Source organism: Anas platyrhynchos, chromosome 12, assembly GCF_047663525.1.
Source record: "Anas platyrhynchos isolate ZD024472 breed Pekin duck chromosome 12, IASCAAS_PekinDuck_T2T, whole genome shotgun sequence".
In the NCBI taxonomy this organism is placed as follows: Eukaryota; Metazoa; Chordata; class Aves; order Anseriformes; family Anatidae; genus Anas; species Anas platyrhynchos.
In genome coordinates this window covers 15,994,773-16,022,569 of record NC_092598.1, presented here as the reverse complement: position 1 = coordinate 16,022,569, position 27,797 = coordinate 15,994,773, and the positions used below count along the sequence as shown (strand labels likewise).

Here is a 27,797-nt window from a genome sequence, read left to right as displayed (position 1 = left end):
CCGCGTGTAAGGGCAGGCTGGTTTGGAAAATACATGGGAACTGGATGTCAGATTTGGGGTCAGAATCTTTCACCAGTGCTCACCAAAACTTAGAGCATGTCGTCAAGCTTGTTTCAGTTCTCAGAACAGTTTTTGATGTGGTAACTGTTGTCAGCAACTCTGCTTCACGTTGTTTGATCTGACACACCTCTCAAGTAAATCACGTGGCTTATCTACAATTCAGCTTTTTGCCCCCCTAAGGGAGGGCTTCTAAATCCTGGTTCTAGAAAGAGTGTACATAGACTGCTTTGTTTTTTCAATGCGTCAGCAGTTATAACCTAAATAAGTTGTAATTTCTGTTTTTTCGTTATGAGCATTTGAGAGTTGTGAGGGGAACATGTTGTCCTTTTCAAATGGAAGCTGAAAATTTTCATTGGTCTTCGTTCACTGAGACTTGCTTTAGTAAAACATCAAATGCTGGAAGATTTCTGCTAACATTCTGCACACTGACAAAAAGACATCAGAAGTAGCAGGAGAACTGGCTGTGCTGGGACAGTCCCAGGGGGAATACTGGAAGGAAGCCTTCCGTTGATGTTTCTCCCTGCGGTAATACTTCTGAGTTAGGTTGTCATCTTGGACCTGCCGTGTTGGGACGTCAGACCTTGCTTGTTATCTGTCCTGCCTTGTCTGGGGGTCCCCCTAATTTCTCAGGAGGTAAATGTTAGCCACTCTTCAGAAGTTTGAGTTAGTGTGGGGTCACTGTGTGGGGTCAGTACAGCTACAGCCTGTGCATCACTGCCATTGTTGTTTGGCCTCAAGATTTGCTACCTCTTTCTTGCATTTTGCAGGAAAAATAGTTTCTTATCCAAGTCACCAGGAGATGAAAAAACATGAGGCTGTTTCCCTCATCGTTGTCCAACCCCACTTTGCAGATGTCCGAGTTGTGTGCTCTGTGACGTGCAGCTGTGTACCAGAGCAGTGCCACCTCCCTAAGAGCTCAGCTTGGAAGCTGCAGCTCCCCGCTGTGACGGAAGGAGGAACAAAACAAGGAAATACTTATACGTGGAGGCCTTTCATGGTCTAGGAGTATCATCTAAAATTAATTCACGTCTGTCTCATCACAGGTTCATAAGCCAAGTTTCTGAAAACTGGTAGCAGTGGTTTATTGTCAGAAGGCCTAGCCCTTCTCAGGGACCCAGAGTGAGGGTGTGCGGGATGGTCCAGTAGAGATTTGCGTAAATTGCTGATGCTGGGGGCTGTAATTCTGTAATTTATTCTTACAACAGAGGGAGATAAAGAACTGATTCCCGTAGTGGGAACTACTCCATTGACATGATTAGTGATATTTTATTGAATCGTTTACAGCGTGTACTGCAGCCATTAGTGCTGTTCAGCCTTCTTGCTGCTTTGTGAGAGGGGGAATAAGGAGGGAGGGAGGGCACGGAGGAACACGTAAATAAAGCCACATCCTCTGGGCTGAAAAAGGTATCGGTGGTTTCAATGTCTGAAGGGTTCTTGTGTGAACTGGCATTAGACCACTAACAGAAAAACAACACAAGATTTGAGCTTCCTAGAGGAGAAGGGAGAAGCGTCGAGTTCAGTCACGTATTTTAGAGCCCAGCTGCATCAAAAACTAGGGCAGCATGCAGCGGGCTCCCCTTGTTTATCGTGGAGGAGTCCCTTCTCCCTCAAGGCGCCGGCAGAGGGGCAGGGAGCCCCTAGGCAGCACCTCAGCCGCTCAGCTCCCCCCTGAGGAGCCGCCCCCGTCAGGGCCGTGCCCCCCGGGCCCCTCCCTGCGCCCTGGCAGCGCCACCGCCTGATGACGCCACAGAGCCCGCGCTGCCCGCCGGGAGCCATTCCCCCCCCCTCTCCCTCCCTCCTCCCCCACCGCGCCTGCGCACGGCCCCTCCTTGCCGGCAGCCAATGAGCGGCGGGGCTGGTGGCGGCGGCGGCCCGTCGGGAGCGGGCGGCGCTGAGGGGCGGCAGCGCGTGCGCGGGGCGGGGCGGGGCGGCGCTGCCCCCTAGCGCCGGGGCGCGGCATGGCGGGCGGCGGGGGGGAGCCCGAGGCACGGGCGGCGGCGGCCGGGGGGGGCGGCGGCCCCGGGCCCTGCCCATGCCCCCCCGGCGGGCCCCGCGGGCCGTCCCCGCCGGCCGAGGAGGGCGAGACGCGGCAGCGCTACGAGGAGCTGTGCAGCAGCCTCAACATGGACGAGAGAGCCCGCTCCGAGGCCTGGCTCAGCTTCCAGAGCATGAGGCGCAACTACACGCTGGAGGTGGGGCCGCGGCCGCGAGGCGCCTCAGGGGCTGAGGGGGCTGAGGGCTGTGAGGGGCCGGGCCCGGGCCGTGCTCGCCCGCGGCCCTCGGCAGGTTCCCTTCCCCTGACAGCCGCTACACCGCCGCCTTTTGCTTGGCAGGGGAACGAGCTGCACTGGCTGGCCTGCGCCCTGTACGTGGCCTGCCGAAAGGCGATCCCGACCATGAGCAGGGGGACGGTGGAGGGAAACTTCGTGTCCTTAACCAGGATTTTGCGCTGCTCGGAGCAAAGGTAACTCTGCTTCTGGCCAGGTTCAAAACACGAAACCTCAAGGGCCGCTTGTCAGCTTGAAAAGCTTACAAACTGTGGATAAATGATAGATGTCATTCTTGCTTCCTGCTGTCACAGATCAAATTTATACAGCAGGAAACTGCACTGGAGCTCACTGCCCCACGAGTAGGACAGTTCCATTTGGGTCATCAGTGTGTCATAAGAACATTGTCACAAGAACGCTGCTTTTTAAAATTAGCGATTAACTTCCTGTGCTCAAAAGGGGAAGAAACCAACCCGTGAGGAACAGTTTTTTGAACACTGAACGAAGTGCGAGCTTCCCACAAGAGTAACCGTTTTCATTGCTTGTGACAACATCAATACCTTTTCACGTTTTTTTCTTTTTGTCAAGACTTTCACTTTTCATCTGTTCTTGCTTTCCGATGCGAAAGCAGTGTCAGGTTCTGACAAACTTTGCTCGAGTGTTTTTGTCTATAGCGTAATGAAGGAGAACTTCCTGAAATAAATGTTATTTATCAGCAATGGGGTTGTTTTGTAGCAATTTAGTAGATTAGCAAAAAAAGAAAGCTTATATGACTGCTCATTATGCATTTTCTCCCCCTGAGTCCTTTACTGTTGGAGCACTATTATTTGTCTAAACAATACAGAAGAGTTCCTTCAAAAGTGTTTTTTCCAAATTAGCCATTCAAGGAATTGAATACGGACAAAAAGTTCCTGTGATTTGGACTATGCAAGACTAACAACATTGAAAAAGCGTGCTTAGAAAAAGGAGTGAAAGTGAACGGAAGCCAAATTCATGAATTGAAATGTACCTATGTAAAAGTGGTACGCTGTATTTTTTCCTACTTTGTAGAGCTTTTTAGTGTTCAGTAGAGGTCAGATTTTATTTTATTTCAGTAGATAGATTATTCAGAAAAAATGACAGCAATATGCTTTTATAGTAAGCTGTCTGCTGGAGCTGATGGTATCTTTGCGAGGAAAAGCCAAGAACCTTGAACATGTAATTAACAGGGTCATCAGCAGAGGGTATCGCAACGCACCACGAGCTACCCAAAACCTTGTCTGTGTGTGTAGGTGAAGGACTGGCTCTGAACACTTTGCACTACAGCTGTCATATTTGCAATACTGCTATTTTATCAGTAGTTAGGAAAGTAGCAATTGCTCTTTTGTTGTAAATAAATAAAAATGTATGGTATATTTCTGGGAAAACAAAACAAAACCACAACAACCTCAGAGATCTAACCTGTTCCATATTTTCAGCCTGATTGAGTTTTTTAACAAGATGAAAAAATGGGAAGACATGGCAAATCTACCCCCTCAGTTCAGAGAACGAACCGAGAGACTGGAGAGAAACTTCACAGTTTCTGCAGTAATTTTTAAGAAGTATGAGCCCATTTTTCAGGACATCTTCAGATATCCTCAAGAAGATCAGCCTCGTCAACAGAGAGGAAGAAAACAGAGGTACCTTTCTGTAATTTCCAGACTGACTTTTGAGCATCACTGTCACAACAATATCCTGAAATTGCTTGGTGGTTGTAAATGTGCTTTAACTGTGTTTTTGTAGTAGTTCTTTCTGATATCAGAGTTGGTCTGTTTGTCCTCGCTTCCCGAAATTTTAAAATCTTTTTTTCCAGCTTGTCAGATCTGACAGGATGCGTGAAGTCCCAAAGCTGTTAAGTTTCTGTGATGTAGGGGTAGGGAAAAAGATGAAAAATGAAAACCAGCCTGTAGGCAAGAAAGTACTGGTATTTGTAAGGTGAGGAAGGCTGGAAGAATTTGATCGTTTTATGGTCCGACAGCCTCAGTAGCTCACAGAACGACTCAGTCTGTTTCACCTCACATTAATTCCTATAGCTTTCTCCATAGAGGCAGATCTTCTGCATGTTTTAATTTACAGTGGAAGCTTTGGTTCTTTGTCACTGTTGATATTATAAAAGCAGCAAAGTTATGCACTAGCCTTCTTCTCTGGTTATTTTGATCTTAACAAGATTTTATTGGTTTACGCTAGCACTTAAGCACAGCTTGTGCTAAATAAACTGTAAATGTTAGGAAAAAATCCATTTCTTTGTTTTCTTCTTTTTTTCCGTTATAATTTTTGTGAGCATAACTTAGTGTTATTTCTAACCAATAGTGAGTTACAAATGTATTGAGATGTATTAAGATGACACAATGTTGAACCTACAATATACTGTGTGTATAATTCTACAGTTAGAGGAGGAGCCCTGCTAGTTGGCTAGCTTGGGTGGTGAGGTGTGAACTAATTTTGAAAATCAAGTCAGAAGATGATACTTCTGATTTTTGTGTGAAATACATAGTTTTGATATTCCTTATGTAACCTGATGTAACCAAATAAATTATTTAAGGCTGACCAGACAACTGGAAAAATGGAGAACATGGCCTCACCCTGAATGAATTTACCCTGTATTTTGTATACCCTGTAAAGCTACATACAAAAATGCTTTACCTAAGTACGTAGGTGACACCTGTGAACAAACAGTATGTTAACATCAACACGCTGCGTAATGCATTCCTCCAAGAACACGTACATATACGTGGTTATATCGCTTAGAATACTCCTGAAGAAGGCATTTCAGCTCCAGCTCTCAATTCATGTTGGACTGCCATGGTGACATTCAAATCGTTGTGTGCAGACTGAGATCAGGGTTCCTGTTGTGTCTGCAGTAAAGCACCGTGCAGCCTTTTTATTACCTCTGTCAGGTTTTTGTGTGTTTTGTTTGGTTTGGGGGGAGAGGGCATAGTTAAAGCTTTGGCTACTCCATGGTAAAGCCTAATTTTCTTTCAGAATGATTGACTGTTGTGTGATGTTCTGTCAGCCTCAATTCATTGAGCTTACTCTGTGTCTTGCTCTGTTTTTCCCCAAAAGACGACAACCGTGCACAGTGACCGAAGTGTTCCACTTTTGTTGGGTGCTCTTTGTTCATGCAAAAGGTAAGAGATTTGAACAGGATTAAACACTGCAGACCTGGTTTTGTTGTTTTTGTTTCATATCAATCCCTAAACATGGGGCAGTTACAGGCCTTTTGCAGAAGGGCTCATCTGGTCTTAATTTCCCCAGCTGTATGTTTTACTGCACTTCTGAGGTAAGCTGTATGTCAACAGTAGCTTTTATGTGAAATATCGCTGTGATGTTTCCAACGTTTTGGCAGTTTAAGCTGTAATTGCAAGGTAAAATTAGCTGAGAGTTTTAGTGAATTTGTATTTAGAGACAGTTATAATTAATATGAGATATAGATATATATTCGCTAGGAACAAAGAATAATTTAAATTCCTCGTAAATTTCCAACAATGGTGATAATATTTAATGGATTTTTTTTCTGTAAAGTGGTAAGAATGTATCATAAAACTCTAGGTGTGATTACTTCCATGCTGTTATCACAGATAGCGTTCTAATTCTTCTGATAACCTGTCCCTCACGCTTTTTAAAAAATGTGCACACAGTAACTATACCAAATAATAATGTACATTACAAAGTAGGTCTGCAAATGTTTTTCACATACGGATGACTTGTCCCTTGCTTTTTGGACATAGCAGTGTATATGCAACTGTCTGGTTGCCTTCAAGACAGATTCCTTTGAAAGACACAAGGGGAAATCCTCTGTTAATAGGCTTCTATGGAAATGTAGCAGTGAAGAGGCAGTGTGTTGCAATGTATGTGTAATTGTTGCTACATATGTATACTCGCTATTGTAAAAGCACCCTTAAATCCAGTATGAATAGCAGAGAATTGCAGCATTTTTTTCTTGATAATGACTGATGGACCATAGAAGGGAACAGGAGTTAATCCTTTTGCACAAAGGATAGTGAAACTCCCCAAAATTTTAGCCTTAAATTGTTCAGTTATCATATAGTGTATAGTCTGTTTTCATCAAATCTGGTTGTTGTTACAGTGTTTCTGCTTACCTGGGACTTCAGGTATGGCTTGGGTGAAAGTTCTCTGGGAATTCCATATAAGTTAGACACTTGGTATTAGGCAAATAAAAACAAACTTTATGCTCCGAATTGAAGGAACTTTTGAAAGATTCTTATCCATTAATAATTTCCAGAGAGTTTTTATATTTTTCGTGACTACTTCTTGAAAAAAGCTAGTAGTCTCATTTCTACAAGGAAAGGGAGAAAAGAAAGACTGTGGGGTGTTTGCTTTGAATTTAAAAGTAGAACGGTGTTAAGGTTTGTGCAGTGTGCTGTGATTTCCGTAATTGGTTGCTTTTGAGGATAGGACAGAGTAGGTTGTCTCAGTATTGAATTATCTGGTACTCATTTTGTCCAATACAGATTAACCTTTCCTGCTACACTGTACCACAGAGCAGGGGGTTGTCAGCAAGCTCTTTTTGGAAGAGTTACCAGCAATATCACTGGACCATCACCATCATCTCTTTGCGCAAAGATCAGGAAGGCTGTGGTGTTGCATGGGTGCTGTACCAAACACCTGTGTCTGATGTAGAAGCTTCCTTTTCCAATAGGGTGCAAATTCTGTGTTTCAGGGAAAGAGAGACTTCTCCTAAACAAGCATGTTACTTGCATCCTTGAAACACAGTGTTATTTTACATCTTTTATTTGTTTATTTATTTATTTCCCTGCACTCCAGAGTAGTGCTCTCAAGCAGTATGAAACGTCTCTGCACTCCCCTGAAACAAGAGCAGTCAGTACCGTACCTCTTTCCAGTAGTCAGGACTTCACTTTGTTAGCACACTTGGGCAGCTGAGAGAGTAAGTGGGTCAGTCTGAAACATCTCCGGTTTTTCTTTTCCTTGCTATGGAAACCCCACTTCTGTGGGTAGAGCGGCAAAAGCGCAAAGGGACTAATACGAGTCTTGTTCTTGCTGGATTCTTGGTTGGTATGTTTGAGTAGCTGCATCGTCAGTTAACTACATGCTCACTGGTGAGCAGTTTCAGACATGTGAAGTAACTTTGTAGACTGGAATATTGTGCTGATAACACTGCCAGTTAAGCTGAAAAAAAAAATAAAGTTACAGTATTGATGAACTATGAAATTACAAAGTGACTAGTGGTAACTTTATTAAAGTGTGGCAGTACAAAGATGTAAACTGAATGTTTACCATTTGAGGAATTAAAAATTCCTGTTAAGTTTTGTTCGTTGTGTTTTGAGGGTTGGCAGTAACCCTTATCATGGCAACCACACATCAGCGGCAAGTTGAGGCTTGTCACTGTGATATTTCTGCATGCCTCAAGATCGGTGCGTTCAGTTCCACCAGTGCACAAAGTGCAGGTCTTGCTTGCACCTCTGGTACACGCTGCACATAAGATACTGACTGTTCAGTGATAGTGCTGTTCTCGCCTACTATTTTTAAGAATTTATTTTTAAACTCTATAACGTATTTAAAATGTCAATTCAAAAAAGATCTCATTTTGCTGCACCGAGATAACAGATTTTATCTCAGATAACTGAGATAACTGAGATTTTATTAGTTCATGCTTGGTTGTTGTTGTGGTTTAAGCTGGCCAGCATCTAAGCACCACACAGCCCTTCGCTCACCTCCCCACTCTCTCGGGGATGGGGGAGAGAAACAGGAAAATGAAGCCGGTGCGTTGAGGTAGAGACAGTTTATTAAGACAGGAAAATAATAAATAATAATAATAGTACTACTAATACTAATGTATACGAAACAAGTGATGCACAATGCAGTTGCTCACCACCCACTGACCAATGCCCAGCCTAACCCCGAGCAGCCGGCTTCCCCACCCCAGCTAGCCACCCCTATGTATTGCTCAGCAGGATGCAGTATGGTATGGAATACCCCTTTGGCCAGTTTAGGGCAGCTGTCCTGGGTCTGTCCCCTCCCAGCTCCTGCTGCACCCCCAGCCTGCCTGCTGGCAGGACAGCGAGAGGAGCTAGAAAGTCTTCCGCAGTGTAAGCACTGCTCTGCAACAATTAAACAATTAAAACATCAGCATGTTGTCAGCACTCTTCTCATCCTAATCCAAAACATAGCACCCTACCAGCTACTAGGAGGAAAATTGAATCTATCCTAGCTGAAACCAGGACAGTTGTGAAAGAGAGTGGTAAATTATTATCTGAAATGTCACTGATTTAACAAATCACTTGTATGAACATACTGGTAACGTAAAATTAGATTTATTTTTGACTGCTGGCAGTAGCTATTGCCGTGCTAGACTTTATGCTTCTGAAATTGATCCTGTCATGAAAGTTACTTTAAGATATTGATTAAAATTTTGCTTTTATATTTAGGAGTTTGATTTCTTTCTTGTGAACGTGTTCATGATTTGGAAATAACTGATGAAAGTGTACAGTTAACACAGATTTCATGTAGACTTTTTTATTTTAAATAGTTCAAATTATCTACATTCAAAATATTTTTATCAAACATAGAATCAGAAAACTGGATATAAGTTTGAACAAACAGGTATGTTACTGGTAGAAGAGTGACAAAATGTGTAGGAAAATGCTTTAATCATATATATATTTTGATGTGTCCTACATGAGTTTATTACTATATAGTAGATCTCTTTTGGGAGCTGCCCCTGTTTTTCATTGTGAATTCAGCTAACTGGTTAGGACCTTACCTGAAAAAAAAGAGTAAAAGACTTAATAATATTGAAAAAATGATAGAAAATCATGCTGTACATATAAATTCATGGAACTGTGATTTATGATATGAATTAACAGCACAGTTGATTTTAGAACTGTTTTTAGCTCTGACGATTCCTTTCAAGGAATATCATAAACCTAAATGAGTTTAGTAAAGAGTGAGGAATCTGAATATAACCTCTGTGAAAGGTGATAAAAGAATACAAGTATTCTTTTCTAAAGAAAGATGATGAACAAAAATTATATTAGAGGTATGTAAAAGAAAAGTACATTGTAAACCAGATTAAAGATACACATTTGTAAAGATAGACTTTTGTAAAGCATAAGAGAAATAAAGTTCAAAGTATGTTTGTAATGAGCATGCCCCCAACAGAATTGGATTTGTTTTGAAGAACGGGGGGCTGTTGGACGGGTGGGGGGCTGCAGTTCCCAGGACATCTGAACACTTGACTCTATCCTAGCAGGAGATAAAGTTTTTTGCAACATTCCATAACAATGCAAAATTGGGGAAAAGGATAGTCTCAGTCAAAACCCATTCTTCCCCTTACACGACTTCAGAACAACATTCTGCCTCAGAGAGGTGGAGGAAGACTCTGATGAAGGAGTAACACTGCCAGGCACAGAGGCTTGTGTTCCCAGAGTTAGGGCAACAAAGTTTTGTCCTTAGGGCAGTTTACATTAGTTCATGCTGCTTCAGGTTACTTAGGTACTGATTGATCAGGTTACTGTGAAAGAGGGAGCCTGCAGTATGCTTAGCAGTATCTCCGTAAGGTTTGTTTTCAAAACAGCACAATGTATTTGAGTTCCTGTATGATTGCTGCTGTTCCTGAAAATGTATTTATCATTATATTTGCTATATGCTAGTGTGTGTCCATTTTACTCCCTCTGTTTCTATCCAGATATTTCCAATCTTAGTCACCTGAATATGTGCTTCAAAGATTCCATTATTGATTGCAATACAAATCTCAGTAGTTTTTTGTAAAATAATTTTAAATTTTTGCTAATTAATTTTAACTAATTTCATGTGTCTTTCTGAAATTGAAGGTAATTTTCCGATGATCAGTGATGATTTGGTCAATTCCTACCATCTCTTGTTATGTGCTTTGGATCTAGTATACGGAAATGCTCTGCAGTGTCCCAATCGTAAAGAACTCCTGAATCCTAATTTTAAAGGTATGTTGAAAAAAAAAAGTCTTTATCCAAAGTCTGCAGGAATTTCTTAAGCTGCTGAAATGAGCATGAACATACATAGTACAGAATAAATTGAGTAATACTCATATGAAATATGGGGGAATTATTGTTGTCTCTGTCTGGCCACACAGTTGTATTCCTACTAATGTCATTTGTGATAACAGACTACTGAATTCTGTAAATAGTACATTAAGTCAAGAACTTAATATACTATGGAAATACCACTGAAGGAGTTTCCAATCTAAACACTTCTGTTAATGACATGTTAACATCTGTGAAAGGGTTCATAATGACAAGGTCGTTGTTGGACGCAGTCAGACCAGAGGGCTTTCAGGAGGCAGCTGTTTGGAAAGCTCCACTGCCCAAAAACAAGGCTGGCACCTTGATTGTTTACATTGAGTGGGCACTGTACAATTAGTTATTCTTTCAAGGGAACTGATTAGTTTACCATTTTAATTTCACACTACCTGGGACCACACAGCACATAATTTTAGTTTAGTAAGCACACAGGGTATGAATTTGCAGGATCAAATAATACACTGTTCTTAATTGTAGGTCTACCTGAAGACTTTCACAGTAAGGATTATAAAGTGTCATCTGATCCTCCCTGCATCATTGAAGAACTGTGTTCATTACATTATGGATTAGTTTTAGAAGCAAAAGGCATAAAGGAACATTTTTGGAAGCCATACATTCGGAAACTTTTTGACAAAAAGGTTGGTCAATACATTTCTGATGCAGAAAAAATTCTCCTTAGTCATTATCTTCAGGACTTTTTTAAGAACTGAAACGTCCATCCTTTGCTCTTAACTCTCTTACAGCTTTTAAAAGGAAAAGAGGAAAATCTGACTGGATTTCTAGATCCTGGAAACTTTGGCGATAGCTTGTGAGTCAGCTTTATTTGTGGTTTGGATTGTATTTGTATCCCCTTGAATTGTAACACAATCGCACTTGCTTTACTCTTGTGTCTTAGCATTAATGCTAGCTAGTTGATTTGCGTATTTCTGTCTATGTATTATATTGAATTGTGTTTCAGTTCCTTTTCTTTGAGGTGGTATGGCCTGAGGCATAAGAGGAATGATTCCTTACTATAGCGTTACTTAATGTCTGCTTTTATTCTGGTTTCTATGTGTCCTTGATTTTTTTGTACATAATTGTAAATGTTGGGAAGAAAAAGCTGTGGTGGCACACTGAGTGGGGCTCAAGCCTGAGGGAAAAATCAGGTTTGGTGTTTATTCCTTTTTAAACCTAGAGATGCTATGAGCAGGACTTACTCTTTTCTTTTAAATGGTATGAAAATGGCAGCTGCAGGTTAGGGTGCTGTGATGAGTAAGGTTGGAGGAGTTTCCAGCCAAACACCAGTTCTCAGTATTATGTTCCTCCCGTGGCCATACCAAATGGCAAGCCAGCAGATACAACGGAAAAATAATGTTCTCGTCACTGTCATGTATTAGATATTGTTGGTTTTAAATGGTTAAAATAAGTTCTGAGGTAGACTTCTGACAGGCCAGAAGTGTGCTCATTCACTAAACAGGTAAACAAAGCACTAAATAAAGGGGGTTTGTGTCTGTCTTTTCCTCTCTGTTGTAGCAAAGCCATCAACAAGGCCTACGAGGAGTACGTCTTGTCAGTAGGAAATCTGGATGAGCGAATCTTTCTTGGGGAGGATGCAGATGAAGAAATAGGAACTCTCACAAGGTGCTTAAATACAACTTCGGGAATGGAAACAGCCGAACGAGTGCAAGTGAAGCATAATCTGCAGCAACACTTTGACAGGGTGAGTCTGACATGGTCTCTTGCTGTTTTTATGGAGAAGACATTGAGTTAGTCTGCATCTGGTTGTAGCAGATGTTAAAAAAAATTACCATCTTTATTGGAGAAGCTGTTCTGGGAGTGCACACAGCATAATTGAGTTACATTTTACAACTGCTTAGATGTATTGTGTAATTTTGTGAGGGTTTTTGGGCAGTATTTCTACATGCAGAAAGCAGACATATTTACCTGGGATTACAGAACATCAAAATGTTCTTGAAGATGGAAAAATATCTTAAAGGAGAAGGGATATGAGGCAGGCAACTGAAGGATGTGAGCTCCATCAGTACAGTTAGATCAGAGAGTACAAAAGGGTAACGCAGGCTGGAGCAGTGAAATGTGATCTTTTTCCAGTGTGACAGTTGGTTGATGGCTTTCAACATTCTTGAGGACAAAAATAATAATAAAAAAAATACTTTCTGCAACAGAATGGAAGTGCTAATTGTTTATGCTACATTCAGGAGGACTTCTTTTTTTATCTAAGAGTCACACTTGCTGACAGGAAACCCTGGCTCAGTACAGTTTCCCTACAAGCTTCTGCTGCCTTTGGTACTCAGAGGATGGGAGGGGACTGCTGATGTTTTTTATTTAGGCCTCTTTTGTGCTTCCCTCCAGTATCTGCATTTCAGTGTGAGGTCATTTCTTCTCTGTTCGCGCATTCGCCCACCAGCATTTGATACCAACATCCAGGTGACAGAGGGAAGTCGTTGCTGGTGACTATCCGAGACATGACTTGTTGGGGCTGTTTGATTCCTTGTCTTTTTCCCCAGACATGTATTGTAACAAGTTAAGAAAGAATTCTAGAGACTGACACTTCTAGGTTGTAAGCTCAGAATTTTGTAACACTGGACAGTTGTGTGCTTATTTTCTGTCTTTTTAGTCCAAATCCCTGAGGATTACAACCCCACTTACTGGCCGCAAGTACATTAAAGAGAGCAACCCGTATGTGACGCCTGTTTCCATAGCAACATACAGCTTGAGCCGCCTTCACACCATGCTGGCCGGGCTGAAAAATGCCCCCAGCGAAAATCTGGAGCAAATATTCAGGTAAGTTTGATGTTTATGTTATATGATGTTTGATAACCAAAAAAAAAAGTTTAAAACGGAAGGTTATAATAACAAATGTTATTGTGAGATAGTGTAATTTAAAAATGCAAAATCATGAAAGGTTCTGTAGTAATGTAACAGCCAGAGGGACACTAAGCTTTCAAAACACTCTTTTCTTTATTTCTCTGCCTTTTGTCCTTGAGATTGACAGCTGTAAGAAAACACAGTATTTTAAACCCAACTTTCTGAGCTTCTTGAACAGCAAACTGCTAATAGATTTTCTTCAAGACTTTTCTTCTTACTTAGCAGACCTCACTACCTAGCAAGTCACTTCATACTGTAGGAATTAAAAATATTTTTTTCTCCATGCAGATAAACTTTTACCTTAGGTACTGTGTATTTTAACCCACTTTTTATATCATGCGGAAAATGCTGTTTAAGTATTAAACCCTTATGATGAAAAGATGTGCATATTTACTGCAATATGCACAATAATATTACTACGCTGTGGGTGTTTTACAGCTACACACATATGCGTGTATTTGCAGTGCTGTCTGAGATATTTCCAGCTTTATGCTTTAATCATATTATCCAAATGGTAGATTTTGGTTTTGTTTTGTTTTGTTTTTTTTGGTCTTAGTAGGAATTGGACTTTGAAAATTTAATTTGTATTTTCAGGGCATGTTCCAGAGATCCTTCTCAATCTATTGCAAATAGAGTAAAAGAAATGTGTGAACTCTATTGCCAGAGTATGCAGTCTGAAGGAGAATTCAGTAATTTTTCTAAAGGTAGGAAACATTGCAGTTGCACTTTAATCTCTATTCATGTATTTCAAAATGCTTATCCCTTTTAAGTAAACTGTGTTTTTATAGAGGCTCTGCTTTAGCACAAGAATATTTTTTTATTACTTCTGTCTTTTCCTGGTATTCTTACGACATGGCAACATTCAACCCTGTATAAACTTTCATAATTAAACTTGGCTTATATCATTGGAATTTGATACTTACAAGTTCTACAGAAGGGAAAGAAAAAGCACTCTCAAGGGTAGAATGGCTTGGGTTGGAAGGGACCTTAAATATCATCTAGTTCCAAGCCCCATTGTGAGAGGGTATTACTTTTCATCTCAAGCATGGGTTTTTGTAATAGTAATGAAAAACCTGACTCATTATATTCTTCAAAATTGCTACAGCAAATTTGGCTTAAATACAAGGTTTAGTTAGTACAGATATTAATTAAAATCTTGCTAGTATAAACACAAAGTATTGTTTGCAAAGCTGTCAAGATTTGTGAAGTAAGCAAAGACGGATTGGAAGTTATGAAGATGCTCTTTGTGTCTGTTCCTGTCACCACAGTTGCTTCAGTGTTTTCTGTTGCACAGTGCAAGTTGGATCCATATAGATCATTTCCAAACCGTATTTTCTGAATTTGAAATATGTGCATTATATTATAGCAATATATAACTGCTAGAATACATGGTGTATTATACACCGTGTACATGGCGTACTTGGTTCTTGTACATGGTGTTTTTACCAAATCGTGGGTTCAGTCGTAAGTTGTTTTGTTCTGCAACCACAAATCTATGCAGGATAGGGGAGAGATACCACAGTTAGTGTTAAGTTTTTAACATTAGTTAGATTTAGTTCTGCAAGTATTGCAGCCCCTGCCACACAGAAATCCAAGTAAATTGTCTTAAGCTATAGAGATAAAACAAATACAGATTTTTGAATTGTGTTTCATGGTATTTCTATTTAAAATTCCTGCAGATGTGGCCAGTAAGCATTTTCGTCGTGCTGAGGTACTGTACTACAAGGTTTTGGAGTCAGTTATTGAGCAAGAGAGGAGGAGACTGGGAGACACTGACTTATCTGTAAGGAAAATTAATAATATTGTGCCTCTTTTTAAAGTTGGATATGCAATAAGGAAATCAGTTGTAGAACATGACAAACTACTTTTTTAAATGAGGGTAAATTTCTGAAAAGTAGCCTGTAAGTGTACCTGAATTAAAGAAAAACTGTACAAGAAATCAGTTGTGTTTGCAAACACAAAGGATATGTAACATTCTTAAAGAGTAAAAGATGTCTCATTTTGGATTATGTTCTGCCACGTACAAATGGAGATCTTTTTTTAAATGCCTGATACTCTTGCTGCTGAGACAGAATAGAAAGCATTTTACTGTTCTGTTGCACTGTAAATTAAGCACTAAAACTTGCAATTCTCTTGCAGGCAATACTGGAGCAAGATGTGTTTCACCGGTCTCTGCTGGCATGTTGCCTTGAGATCATTACCTTTACCTATAAGCCACCTGGAAACTTCCCCTTCATCATTGAAATATTTGACATTCCAGTTTATCATTTTTATAAGGTAAAGCATTTAACAGTTAAAAAATGCTGATCAAGTCATGCATACTCTTGCCTTGCATTAAGTAATCTCCTCACCTAGATGTTAATTTGTACTTGAACTCTTCATTCTCAATTTTTATCCTTTTTGTGGTGACTTTTTTTTTTTTTAATAGCTGGCTGTCATTCTGGGGTGTAGCTTGAGCATTTAAAAATCAAAGTACTGTTTCTCAGTATCACCCAGGAGCAGCATACCCAAACAGTAACTAACAGATTATCATTTCATCTTGAACCAGCTAATGAGCTGTTCTGAACCAGTGTGTGACATCGTTTATTATTTGTTTAGAAAAATACCAATACCTCTCTTCTGATAAACCAGCAGGACAACAGCTGATTGAACCATAGTGATGCAGCCTGATACTTCTACTAGTCTCTTCCCTGAAAATTAGGAATTAGATCTTTCTGTAAGAAGAAACACATGAAAACAAGTATATTACACTTATCGCTCACTGTTTATTTAGCATTATGTGGAGTTCATAATTCTTTGCTTTACAGGTAATTGAGGTTTTTATTAGAGCAGAAGATGGACTCTGCCGGGAAGTAGTAAAACACCTTAATCATATTGAAGAACAGATCCTGGAAAGCATGGCATGGAAGCAGGAATCCATATTGTGGGACAGAATCAGAGATAATGAAAACAAAGTTCCTAGTTGTGAAGAGGTAAGCACTTCTTTACATTATGTAGCTTCACATAGTTTTCCTACTCAGACAGAATAATAGAGTGGACACGACATCCTGTACAATTGTTACACTGGTTTTAAGTTAGACTTGGAGTAGTTTTTCAGTGCTCTTCAGTGTTTCATTTTCTTGTATATACTTTGCCATTCAACTGTCTTAGGTTAGAAGCTTTTAAAAACTTGTTATGCAGTGAATCTGTGATAGAGACATTTTAATAAAAGCACAATTATTTTAGGTAATGCCACCTCAGTATTTTGAGAGATCTGCTGGGAACAGTGTTGTAGGTTCTCCACTGACGCCAAGACGAATAAACGAGGTTCGTGCTGAAAGTGGAGGACTTGGAAAAGGTGAGATTTTTAAAGCATAACACAGTTATTGTTCTTAGACCACATCTTTAGCTTACAAACCTAAATGGTGTTACAGAAGGAAGCTACTCCGGCAATGTAGAATTAGTTGCAAAACTTGTAAATGGTATTTCTATATATATTTCTATAAGTCAGATATTTAAGATACATTCATTATTTCAAATCAAAATAGTGTTTTGTTAGGGTGGTTTCAAGGTTTTATGTGTATGAAGAGTCTATATGTATGTGTATAGACAAATATATAAATACATATATTCTAATCAGTAGCCCCTAAACGGTTTGTTTTATTGTTATACCAGAATAGAAGCTCTGCTATATATTTACTTCTGTGAAGCCTGTTAGTTTAGAAAAACATTGAACACTGCATTATTTGAGATCAAGTCATCTGTAACAGTGATTTGTAAGCCATAAATGTAGACAACTTTTTAAAAATGCTTCCAGAAGAATTTGGCTGACAAGTTTTGGTTCTTATTAGATTTCTTTCGTGTATTTGTATAATAAGAGATTATACAAGAATTAAATGTGTATATATATAAATATATATATATTTTTTTAAATCTTCAGGCCTCTCATCTTCTCCCACGACCCTGTATGACAGATACAGTTCTCCTACAGCCAATCCCACCAGGAGAAGACTGTTTGTTGATAATGATAATACCTCTGACAGTGGAACTCCAGTAAGAGTTCCCCAGCAGCCCGTGGTAAATACGGTGCCTGTGCAGAACATGAATCCTGAAGCCATGTCCGTAACTCCTGTGCCCGGCCAGACGCTGGTCACAGTGGCAACTGCCACCGTAACAGCCAATAACGGGCAAACCGTTACAATACCTGTCCAAGGTAAGGGAAAAGCAACAGTAGGATTAGGCTGGTTCTCATCAGAGTATTTGTATACAGACAAGTACATTAGGGAGAACAGCATGCCAGTGGTGAAAGAGTAGGTTTAAGAATTAATAATTGGGGAAAAATCATACGCATAGGGGAGCAGAATTTAGAGACAGAACACTGACAGCACAAAGATCTTCTGACTGCCAGCAGCTGTTTATTGAACTTAGATATTTCAATAACCATTCCTTCCTTGACTGGCAGGGCAAGAAAGTAGCATTATTATTAAAAATTAGTTCAATTCCATTATATTCCTGTCTTTTTATGATAAGAATTCCAAAGCATTTTGATGAAACGATTTCCTATCTATAATACGCTATATATTATAAGCAACAAATAAAAGAATTACTTAATTATTAAAACAAACAAAATATCATTCATACCACCAAAACCTGCTCTCATTTCAGACTCTTTTTCTTAAATTACAGGTATTGCCAACGAAAATGGGGGAATAACTTTCTTCCCGGTCCAGGTAAATGTAGGAACCCAGCCTCAAGCTGTATCTGGCTCCATTCAGCCCCTCAGCGCCCAGACTCTTGCTGGTACCCTGAACACCCAGATGACTGGGGCAACGTTACAGCTACCAGGCCAGGTAACTGTGCAGCAGATCTCTCCTGGAGAGCAAAGACAAACCCAGCAACTTGCCACTGCCGCATCTGCCAGGCCCCGGAAGATGGGCTCGCTTTCACTCTTCTTTAGAAAGGTACGTTTCAGTCAGATTTGTTCTTTGTTTAGTTTGTATTGCGGTAGGTCCTCTAGGGCTTAAAAATATTTACTTATTTTTAATAATGGTAAGAGAATGTTCAGTTTAAAAGTTAATGTATACCTTAAGTCTATTTGGATACATACCTTAAGAGCATGCAGACCATTTCGCGCTGGCAGGGGAGTAGAGTAACACTGCTGTAGTTCTGGAGTAGATTACAGATGTGGCCAGCATCCGCTTAAAAGTATCCATTTTCTTTTAAGGCTCTTTACAAGAAAGAGATTCACCTTTGAGATGTTCTTATTTATTCAATACAGCGGTTATGTGGTGCTGTTCCTGCACTCCAAATAATTCCAGAATTTAAGCTTCAAACAAATGCTTTCTTAGCATCAAGACCAGTAAACACAAAAGTTAAATTTAGTTATTCTTCTTTTGACTTACCATTTGCACAAGTTCTACAGGCTGTACAAGCCTGAACTGTGCTTTAGCTTGGATGAGAAAAGCAGTATTGATGTGCTCCTAAGCACAGTCTCAATGTCAACAGGTGTATCATTTAGCTAGTGTTCGTCTACGGGATCTCTGTGTCAAACTCGATATATCTGATGAGCTGCGGAAAAAGATCTGGACTTGTTTTGAGTATTCCTTGGTGCACTGCCCTGAAATCATGATGGACAGACACTTGGATCAGCTGCTCATGTGTGCCATCTATGTAATGTCTAAGGTAAGGTGAATAAAAACACCTGCTGCTTTTTTAAGGCTTAATATACTATGACTACAAATTCCTCAAACAACCTACCCAAAAAACAACCACCCCTAAACAAATCATGGGGGAAAAAAAAGGAACACAGGAACAATTTTAATCTTGTCTGTTTGTCTATCCTTAGGTTACTAAGGAAGACAGATCATTTCAGAACATTATGCGCTGCTATCGGACACAACCACAAGCCAAGAGTCATGTAAGTACAGTTAATGTTAAATGATGTGGCTTCTGGTTAATTAAATGCCTTTAGGAATGTAGAGATTTTCAAAGTAAAATAAGATTTAATGTTAAATATACGCAGTCTGTGAGCACTCTCCTTAAAGACAGAGTCAAAATCCTGCACTACCGAAAGCTTTTTATGCTGAATTATATCTATAGATGAAAATATTTTCACTTACAAGCTACAGCACCAGTGCCTAGTGGATAATCATCGTAGGAGGCTGTATTTTCCCCTGTAGGAAACAATCTGATACCACAGAGAAGTCTTCTAAAAAGCAGCTCTATCGTGCATATTGTTTCCTGACTCTGTAACTGCACATTTAATCATACTTCCCGTGTTATGCTCCTCTTTTTCCCTGCAGGTGTATCGGAGCGTCCTGATAAAAGGCAGGAGAAGACGACGACAGTCTGGCAGCAGCGATAGCAGCCAGCAGAACTCACCTACAGACAGAAGTAAAGAGAAAAACAAAGAAAAAAGTGAGTGTTTCCAAATTGCCTGTGTGTTTTTAATCCCCCTTCCAAAACATTATGCATGAAGTACAAGTTGGATTTTGTGTCGCCCCACACCAAACAGGTCTTTCTTTGGTACACTTGGATACACCTAAGAACACACCTTTAATGAGTTGCTAACTCAAGCTCAATCCTACATTTGAATCAGGCCTGTTTGAATCAGTCACTGCACAGCTTAGCTTCAGTTTACCACAGTGGCGGCTTGAACTCCTGAAATGAGCTGGTACGCCAAGGAACACGTCTTTGTGAATCAGAGAAGACCAGTGCTGGCCCCTGTTCAGCTCCTCATTTACTTATAACCATCATGGAGCTGCAGCAGTTTCTTTTAATATTTTAGCTGAGAAGCAGCAGCTGTCTGGCTTCATAGCTAAGAACAAAGCAGCCACCCACAGCATCTATTTTAGTAGATCTGTTGTCTCTGAAGTGTAGATGAGTCTTTCCTTGACATTTGAACTAACACATTTTCCTCAAATGACCTTCTGCACAGGAAAGCAGGTAACTACTGCTGTATATTCTTACCACCTGCTACTTAATAGATGACAGTATAAAAATAGATCTTAATGTTTTCTGTCACAGAAAGGTGGCAGGGAGGGGAAAAAAAAAAAAGGTACATACTGTTTGCAACTTCCCACATTAAACCAGCAGGAAGTACTACCAAGACACCTATTCCTACCAGTAGCTGACAAAAGACTGACATTCCTTATTTGAAATTGTGCCAGCTGGCAACTAGAGCAAGCTACTGTTGAAATTATAGCAAAATTCCTGAGAAATGGAGTTTTAGCTGAGCTTAACGCGTGTGTCTGTACATATACTCAGCAGGTATATCTTGAACAACATACTGCTTTTTTGTAAGCAAGGATGCTAAGGCAACAAAATCACCATCTCTGCTATCGACACAAAATTCAGGGTCACCATACTGCAATTTCACAATGTGGTGCACAGCTCTTGTGTGAAGCTGACTGTCTGGGATCAGAATGATTGAATTGCCCAAGGCAGCTATGACTGAATAAGGCAGAGCTTGCTCTTGTCTCTTCAGCTAGCAGAGACTCCAGCCCCGTGATGCGATCCAGCAGCACCCTGCCTGTACCTCACCCCAACAGCGCTCCCCCTACGCCGACCCGGCTGACCGGTGCCAACAGCGACACTGAGGAGGAGGAGCGAGGGGACCTTATACAATTCTATAACAACATCTATATTGAGCAGATTAAAGAGTTTGCCCTGAAGTATACTTCAAATGGGGTAAGTTAACTCTGCTTTTCATTAGTAAATAGATCTTGTTTTGTTGTACATGCAGTAAAATACACTCAGCTAACCTCATTTTAAGGGAAGGAAATTCAAGGGCTTTTCTTTAGTGACAGTAATTTCAGTTCAAGGACATACTCTGGTGCTGAAATATTAAGCACTTCTGTTAATTAATCATGTATGAAATACACAACACCAAGCCATGTCATCTACCAGCCTTGGATACAGTTAAAATAAGTAAATTATTAGTATGGCCTAGAAGTATGACCAAACTTGCCCATATTCTAAATAGGCAAGGGTATGACTTAAGTTTGGAAAAAAAATCTAAACCATGCTTAAGGTGACCAACTTACAAAAGCCTTACTGTAGGTAGCTTACTGAGAGTAGGCAGCTCATACTGAATGCTTTTTCTTCTTCTCTTGAGCAGACCGATTCTCCTCCACTCTCGCCCTACCCGTTTGTAAGAATCGTCTCCCCTCGCAGAATACAGCTGTCCCAGAATCACCCAGTATACATCTCACCACACAAAAATGAGCCTACTCTCTCCCCTCGAGAGAAAATATTCTATTATTTCAGCAGCAGCCCATCTAAGGTAAGACTAAAGTGTTTTAGTTTGATTTTACAAAGCTTTAATTCTACCTTTTCTTTTTGGTAGTGCAACTGGAGAAAGTTGTACAACGCATCTTTCTGTTTGCATTGTTCAAGGTGTACTTTGTCACCTAATGCTCTCCAAATTGACAATTCACATAGCTAATTGACAGTTCACATATCTCAGAAGCTATAAAGCAATTAGGTGTCCAAGTTGCTTGTGTACTTGGAAAACTTACCCTTTGCAATGGCACACATGGAAGACTCAAGAGGCATGGCCATGGTGCCATTTGCTTTCAGGTAACAGGAGGGGTGATTTGGCATGAAGACACTTGGAGGAGTAGAACACTAAGTATGGTCATACCCTCTTAACTGCTTAGTAGAGGAGAAACATCTCAATGCGGACAGACTTACCAAGTGAATTCGAAACAGGCTGAATAAATCCTGTGATCTCTGGTCACCAAGAATGGAGTAGAAACCTTCCTCGGGAAGCATCTTCTTTCAGGATCAGAACTGCTGCATCTGTGGTGTGAGATAACAAGTCCTAACCACAGGGTTAGTTTGTTACAGCAAGTACATTGTATAATTGCTAGAAATAAAGCACACGTAAGATCACAGTAAAGGAATTAACAATACTTCACTTTTTTGGTAGCCACAATACAGAGAGATAATTCTGCCTTTTTTTTCCTGCTTCTCCCCAGAGGCTAAAGGAAATTAACAGCATGATTAAAACAGGAGAAACTCCAACAAAGAAGAGAGGCATTCTCTTAGAAGATGGTACCGAAGCACCAGCTAAGCGGATCTGTCAGGAAAATCACACTGCTCTGCTAAGGCGACTACAGGATGTGGCAAATGACAGGGGCTCTCACTGAAGTCAGTGGTCCAGCACAGGAATTCCCTCTCTCCTGCTGCACGGAGCCAGGTAGCTTCACGCATCGCACGGGTTCACCGAGCCTTGCAAACACCAGGCAGTCATCTTTTGTTGTCTTTCCACCTCATGCCTGCCTCCTGCCAGACCGCGCTGAACCTTGGGACGTGGCAGGAAGCGGCAGGAGGCGTCTCCTATGATGCCTGGGACACTGAGGATGCATTTCAAACTGCAACTCAAACTTGCCCCATCATTAAGCTAATTATAAGGCAAGGGAGCTGTCTTCAGGCTCTGGCTTGAGAAAGCAGTTAAAAAGCTTTTTATTGCTTGGAGGATGCATCCCTAATACAGCTTTCTTACCTTGCAACAGGTATTTACATCCATTTGCTCTAACCAGTCTACTTACACTGTTTTTGTCAGTGCTTTACCTTTTCAGCTTTGGACAAGGAAGTTATGTATGTATCAGACATGGGAGCACTGTGCCAAGATGCTCATATTCAAGGGGGCCTTTTTTTCTTTATAACATTAATGACCTCCACAGAAATAATGACTGACGTGATTTTCTAGGAAAGTCCAGTTGTTCCCCTTGGAAAAGGAAGATAGCTTAATTCAGGGCTCAAAAAAAAAAAAAAAAATCCTATGTGAGTGGATACTTTTATATTCGGGATGTTCTGTGTGCCCCTGAAAACGATCACATTATTTTGCTTTAATGTCTGGGCACCTTGTATAAAAGTAGCTGATTTTGTTATGCATTGTTTTTAGCTGTGCAATGTTTTAAAGTGAACTCTTGTTCAAAAGGTGGCACTTTTGATAGGGCTGTGAAGCATCATTTTTAAGGCAGATTAGTTTTGCTGTATATTTGCAATGGCACTTTCTAAATGTGAATATTTTTTTTAAAAGGCTGACTTCAGATATTTTTCTTTATTGAAGCAATTTGACTTTTGTATTTATTTTCAAATTGACATCCTATAGCTCCCCTCTTCAGCAAATGGCATTAAGAACTAATTTTAACTTAATGTGCATGCAGTAATGAATGCAGGAAGCTAGAGATGTTTACAAGCATATAAAATTCCTTGAAAAAAGCAATGTTTCTGCAGATTGCTCTTTTTGAGAGTCAGGAACTGGCCATCTCACTTAATCAGGAGGAAGGTAGCTTCCACCTCTTAAAAATGTATACTCAGCTTTTTGTTGTTGTTTGATTTTAAAGGCCAGAGTGGTTGTGATTTTTTATTTTTCTATGGACAAAAATCAGACTGCCTGGGAGAGAAATCCCTCCCCTACTAATAGGATCAGCAAGCACCGCATGTATCAATTAGACCGACTAATTGTTTTCATTTAAAACAAGCATACCAACAAGCTTGGTATTTTAGAATTAAGTCCTTTCCTAATACCTGGTGCGCTATACTATAGCCATGTACTCATTTTCACTGACAACTGGGGACAGTGTTGCTGTTCAATGTAAAATTTAGCACACACTGATCCTGTAAGTTTTTATAATGAAACAATTAAAAGCTTGATGTTTTCACGCATTCCTGCTCCTTTGAATAATGGGAAAGTTTAGGACTTAATTTCACTGTAATTTCAATTAAGCTAAAATAGAAGCATCTTTCATTCTTACCTGTGTAACAAAGGCTGAAGTCAAGCAGCTGTGTAGATGTTTCTGTAAAAAATATTTATGAAGTTGTCAGACAATTCTTGTTACTTCGTACCATTTACAATACTTTGTATGAAAATATTGCAAGTGTATTTTTCAATAAAGAATTTATAAACTCACAATAATGCTCATGTGAAAAAAGCTTCTTATGTGCAAAGCCAAAAATAGCACATGTCTCCCAAAGGCTAGGTTTGACCAGTTGGCACGTAAAGAAAATACCAGAACAGTGACACAGCTGAGAGCTGTAAGGTACGTGATGTGCTTCAAGAAGAACTCTGGACAAACACTGTAATTAATGGTTTCAAATAATACTAAAAAATTGCACTTACTGGTCACACAAAGTGAAAAGGCTTTACCCTTGCCCCAGTTTAGTCACTGTCTGTTGAGTTTCCTCACGTTGGTCTGTTGTAACTTGGTGCCTGCAGGAGGGGAGGGCCCAGCCCTGCCTTACCTGGGTGTCACTGCGAGCAGTCATGGGCTGGTGGTGGCCGCATTCCTCTTCCTGGTGGAGGCAGCGGTGGCAGGACAGGAGCTCCGTGCGAGAAGAGGACCCCAGAACGACAGCAAGCTGGTGCTACCTCCTTGTAACATAACAGAACACATTTTAGCCCAAGGAAAGCAGAAATCTTTTCATAAACACTAGCCTCTGCACTTATATCTGAGCTCAGTTAAGGGGCGATTCGTAATCAAGTTAAGAGCTGTTTGGACCAGCAGCAGCCAGGTGCTATTTTTACAACTATGTACTGGTTTTTCTCTGCATTTAGTTAGCTGCCCTGGCCCTGCTTCATGAGCTTCTGCTGGTTTTATCCCTTTATGAAACCGGATTGTTAAGGAACCCTCAGCAATTTAGGATGCAAAGAATAATAGATGCACAATCTGTAGTGTACACTTTGAAAGAAAAGCTAAAAAAACTACTTCAGAGGTGTTCTAAAGAAAAACACACATGTGAATGTTGTCTTTTTTAAAAATCTCAATCAATTACAGACAATTTGCTTCAAGACTTCATTGTTATACCAGCAGGCTAAAATTTCCATTTCTCTTTCTGAAACATTATTTACAGAACGCAGAATTGTAAAGGCGATACTTAGAAGTGTTTTTTCAAAATGCCACTTCAGCAAAGCATTGCAAGGACAACTTTTTTTAGTTAATTTCTCATTAGTTGACATACCAGCACTAGGAGCTATAACAGCTAACAAGGAGAAAAGGCTTTTGTATCGGCAGTACAGTTTTGGTACTTGCTTGCTTACCTTGCTCCTGGAACAGCTGCTTTTAATACACAAACTCATGCTAGATGACCCAGTTATCCTCTCCCCTTTTTCAACCTGAAAAAAAGGAGATTATTCAGATTATTTATTCTAAACTAAAGAAGTTAAGCATTCTTTAAATAAATGTAATTGTTTCCACATCAGCAAACTGCTGTTAATGTAAGTTTTACTGAGAGAAACCCAGTAACAGCCTACAGCTGTCCATAACAGCTCAAAGATAAAACATGCTCAAATCACCATCATTTTTACTAATTCCTTTCATCATCCTTTCTTGTCATTGCTTTTACTAATCTTTGTTTTCTAAACCCCAGCAACAACTGCACAAAACAATCGTAGCCACATCTCCAGTTGCCAGTGGGCTATGGATTTGCTCCATATTGCTTTACCTCTGCCTCCACCCAACACCATCAGTCCACCAGTAGTTCAGGGGAAAAAATTACTTTTCTGCTTTACACAGCACTATGAATTAAGCTTTGTGTCTATCCTGCTGCAGCTGAAATAAAAGAGCAGCCCAAAATTAGAAGGGATTAAACCTCTAAGCACGTCCTTCAATTAAGTGGCTTAGGAAATTTGCAAGTCAGTGATTTATTACAGAGCCTTCTGAATAATATAATACAAATAGATAAAAACCATCACCTGCCAGTTTAGCCCTGGTTCTGTCTCCCTGCCTAGCTGGCACATTGTGCTCAGCCAAAATTCCAGGCCCATGTCTCTGTTTCACTGAACCTTTCACAAACTGAATTGGAAGTATTTAAATCTCAATTCCCCAGAAAAGCGTAAAACAAACAGCAGCAAGACACTTAATGCTCACAGTATTTTAGCAGCTTCACTGCAGGCTTGTGCCTGGGCTCTCAAAACACGTTCCCCACGCATTTTCCGTGAAACAAAACCCCACCACCACTTTCCGTGCAATAGAAGCTCAGCTTTCCAATCAGTTACTCCATTTCTGTCTCCTAATCAAGTTCCAACAGAGCTGTGACAATTCCAACACACTCAGCCCATCAGAGTCTGAGATACACAGGCTAGTAGGGGCACCGATGCCACACAGATGCGACAGGGTCGGTGACAGAGCCGTATTTTTCCTTTGCACTGAGTTACAAGGACATCCAGAGTTCCTCTCACAAGTTTCTGCAAGTCCAACACTGCCTTCAAGTCCCCTCTCAGTATGCTGTACCCATTCTAGAGCCTCCCTAGCAGAAAAGCTGCAGCCACGCTTCACTGGATAAACACATTTTATAAAGGGTAACGACTGACAGCACACACCATGAGCAGAGCATGGGGTGAAAAGGAACAAATGCCTGTTTAGTGTTATCAGGTATTGCTACCCTAGAATGCAAATAGCCAGAAAAGCTTATGAAGGATTTTTTTTCCCCCCACAGCAGATCAGCTTCACAGGAACCAAGAGAAAGGTACCAGAGCAACAAGAAAAAACATTTTCTGAGTATTAAGACAGTTGTCAGGCAGCTGGCAGGCTGCTGCACACTGTGCCATGCGTAGGGCTGAGCGCAGCCCATGCCCCGGGCACAGAAGTGCTGGGGAAGATGCAAGCTGCACGTGAGCTCCTTCCTGCAGCCCCACTTCTAACAACATCCACTGCCAAACACAGCGTTAAATAAGAGACACCAGGAAAGAGAGAGAAAGGCCCTTCCCCCTGTGCACTGCCTTCAGGTTTGTAAAATTGCTAGTATGAAAAAAATAAAGAAAAATAATAATAATAAAAAAAAAAAAAAGAAAGCAAAACGTGCCCAACCACCAAAGCAGTCTCTTGCAAAACATGGACTTTGGACAGTCGCCTTCTTTGACCCCAGTCCACGTGTACAACCACTCGCAGCAGCTCAGCAGCCTTTCCACTCAACATTTCGGAACTACTTATGGCAACAAACAAGTGAAGTCCCACGCTACAGTCCCAGCTACAGCCCGGTCCCGTGCCACCTGCAAGCTCTTCCCTGGCAGGAGAGGCAGGTGGCCAAGCAGGAGCCTGCCTGCCCCTTGCTGCCTCCCGGCGCTCACTCACCCTTTTCTGTGAGGGACGGACGCTGCCTCCAGCCTCTCCAGCGAAGATCCCGGGGAGACAGCAGCAGGAGACAGGCGCAGGGCTGTGCCTGGCGGGGAAGCCAGGAGCCCCCTGGGGCTGCCAGGGGCCAGCCTGGCCCAGGAGACGCCAGGGGTGCCATCAGTGCCCCTGAGGGGGAGCACTCCCATGTTTCCAGCACGGTTAGAACACCACTTTCAATAGTTTGTAACAAGAGAAAACCAAAGGCAGAACGCAGTGCATTAAAGCCAATAAGTATGTGTCAGTTGGCTGCCCTTATTTACATGACCATTTACACAGATCTGCACCTCATGCAAAGTGGCACCAGCAGCTTTCAGAGCCGCATACAAGTTCAGCTGCACGTACCTTTTTCAGAAGCACCTGGCTGGTAACTGAGACTTTGAGTTCCTCTTACTTTAACCTCAAATTTGTTTAGCAAAGAGCCACTCTAAATTGTATTTCTCTTACTACGA

General features: G+C 40.9%; 1 protein-coding gene and 1 long non-coding RNA gene across 2 annotated transcripts; one reads left to right on the top strand and one right to left on the bottom strand.

The window, feature by feature from the left end:
• The first annotated feature begins 1,973 nt into the window (after positions 1 to 1,973).
• Positions 1,974 to 24,152, top strand: RBL2 (RB transcriptional corepressor like 2). Its single transcript, XM_027467016.3, has 22 exons — positions 1,974 to 2,252; positions 2,394 to 2,524; positions 3,785 to 3,985; positions 5,409 to 5,473; positions 10,157 to 10,285; positions 10,859 to 11,019; positions 11,125 to 11,189; positions 11,894 to 12,080; positions 12,996 to 13,162; positions 13,841 to 13,950; positions 14,926 to 15,029; positions 15,386 to 15,523; positions 16,054 to 16,218; positions 16,472 to 16,583; positions 17,166 to 17,438; positions 17,912 to 18,186; positions 18,731 to 18,907; positions 19,071 to 19,142; positions 19,528 to 19,642; positions 20,712 to 20,914; positions 21,345 to 21,509; positions 22,207 to 24,152. Exons 1-22 carry the CDS (start codon positions 2,019 to 2,021, stop codon positions 22,375 to 22,377), a joined length of 3,420 nt encoding a protein of 1,139 aa, XP_027322817.1. The 5' UTR covers positions 1,974 to 2,018; the 3' UTR covers positions 22,378 to 24,152.
• LOC110352213 (uncharacterized) lies at positions 15,992 to 22,207 on the bottom strand. The gene is made up of 2 exons (XR_005268803.2): positions 21,920 to 22,207; positions 15,992 to 19,606 (listed from the first exon to the last, which is right to left on the bottom strand). It is a non-coding gene; the product is annotated as an uncharacterized lncRNA (long non-coding RNA).
• Positions 24,153 to 27,797: the final 3,645 nt, after the last annotated feature.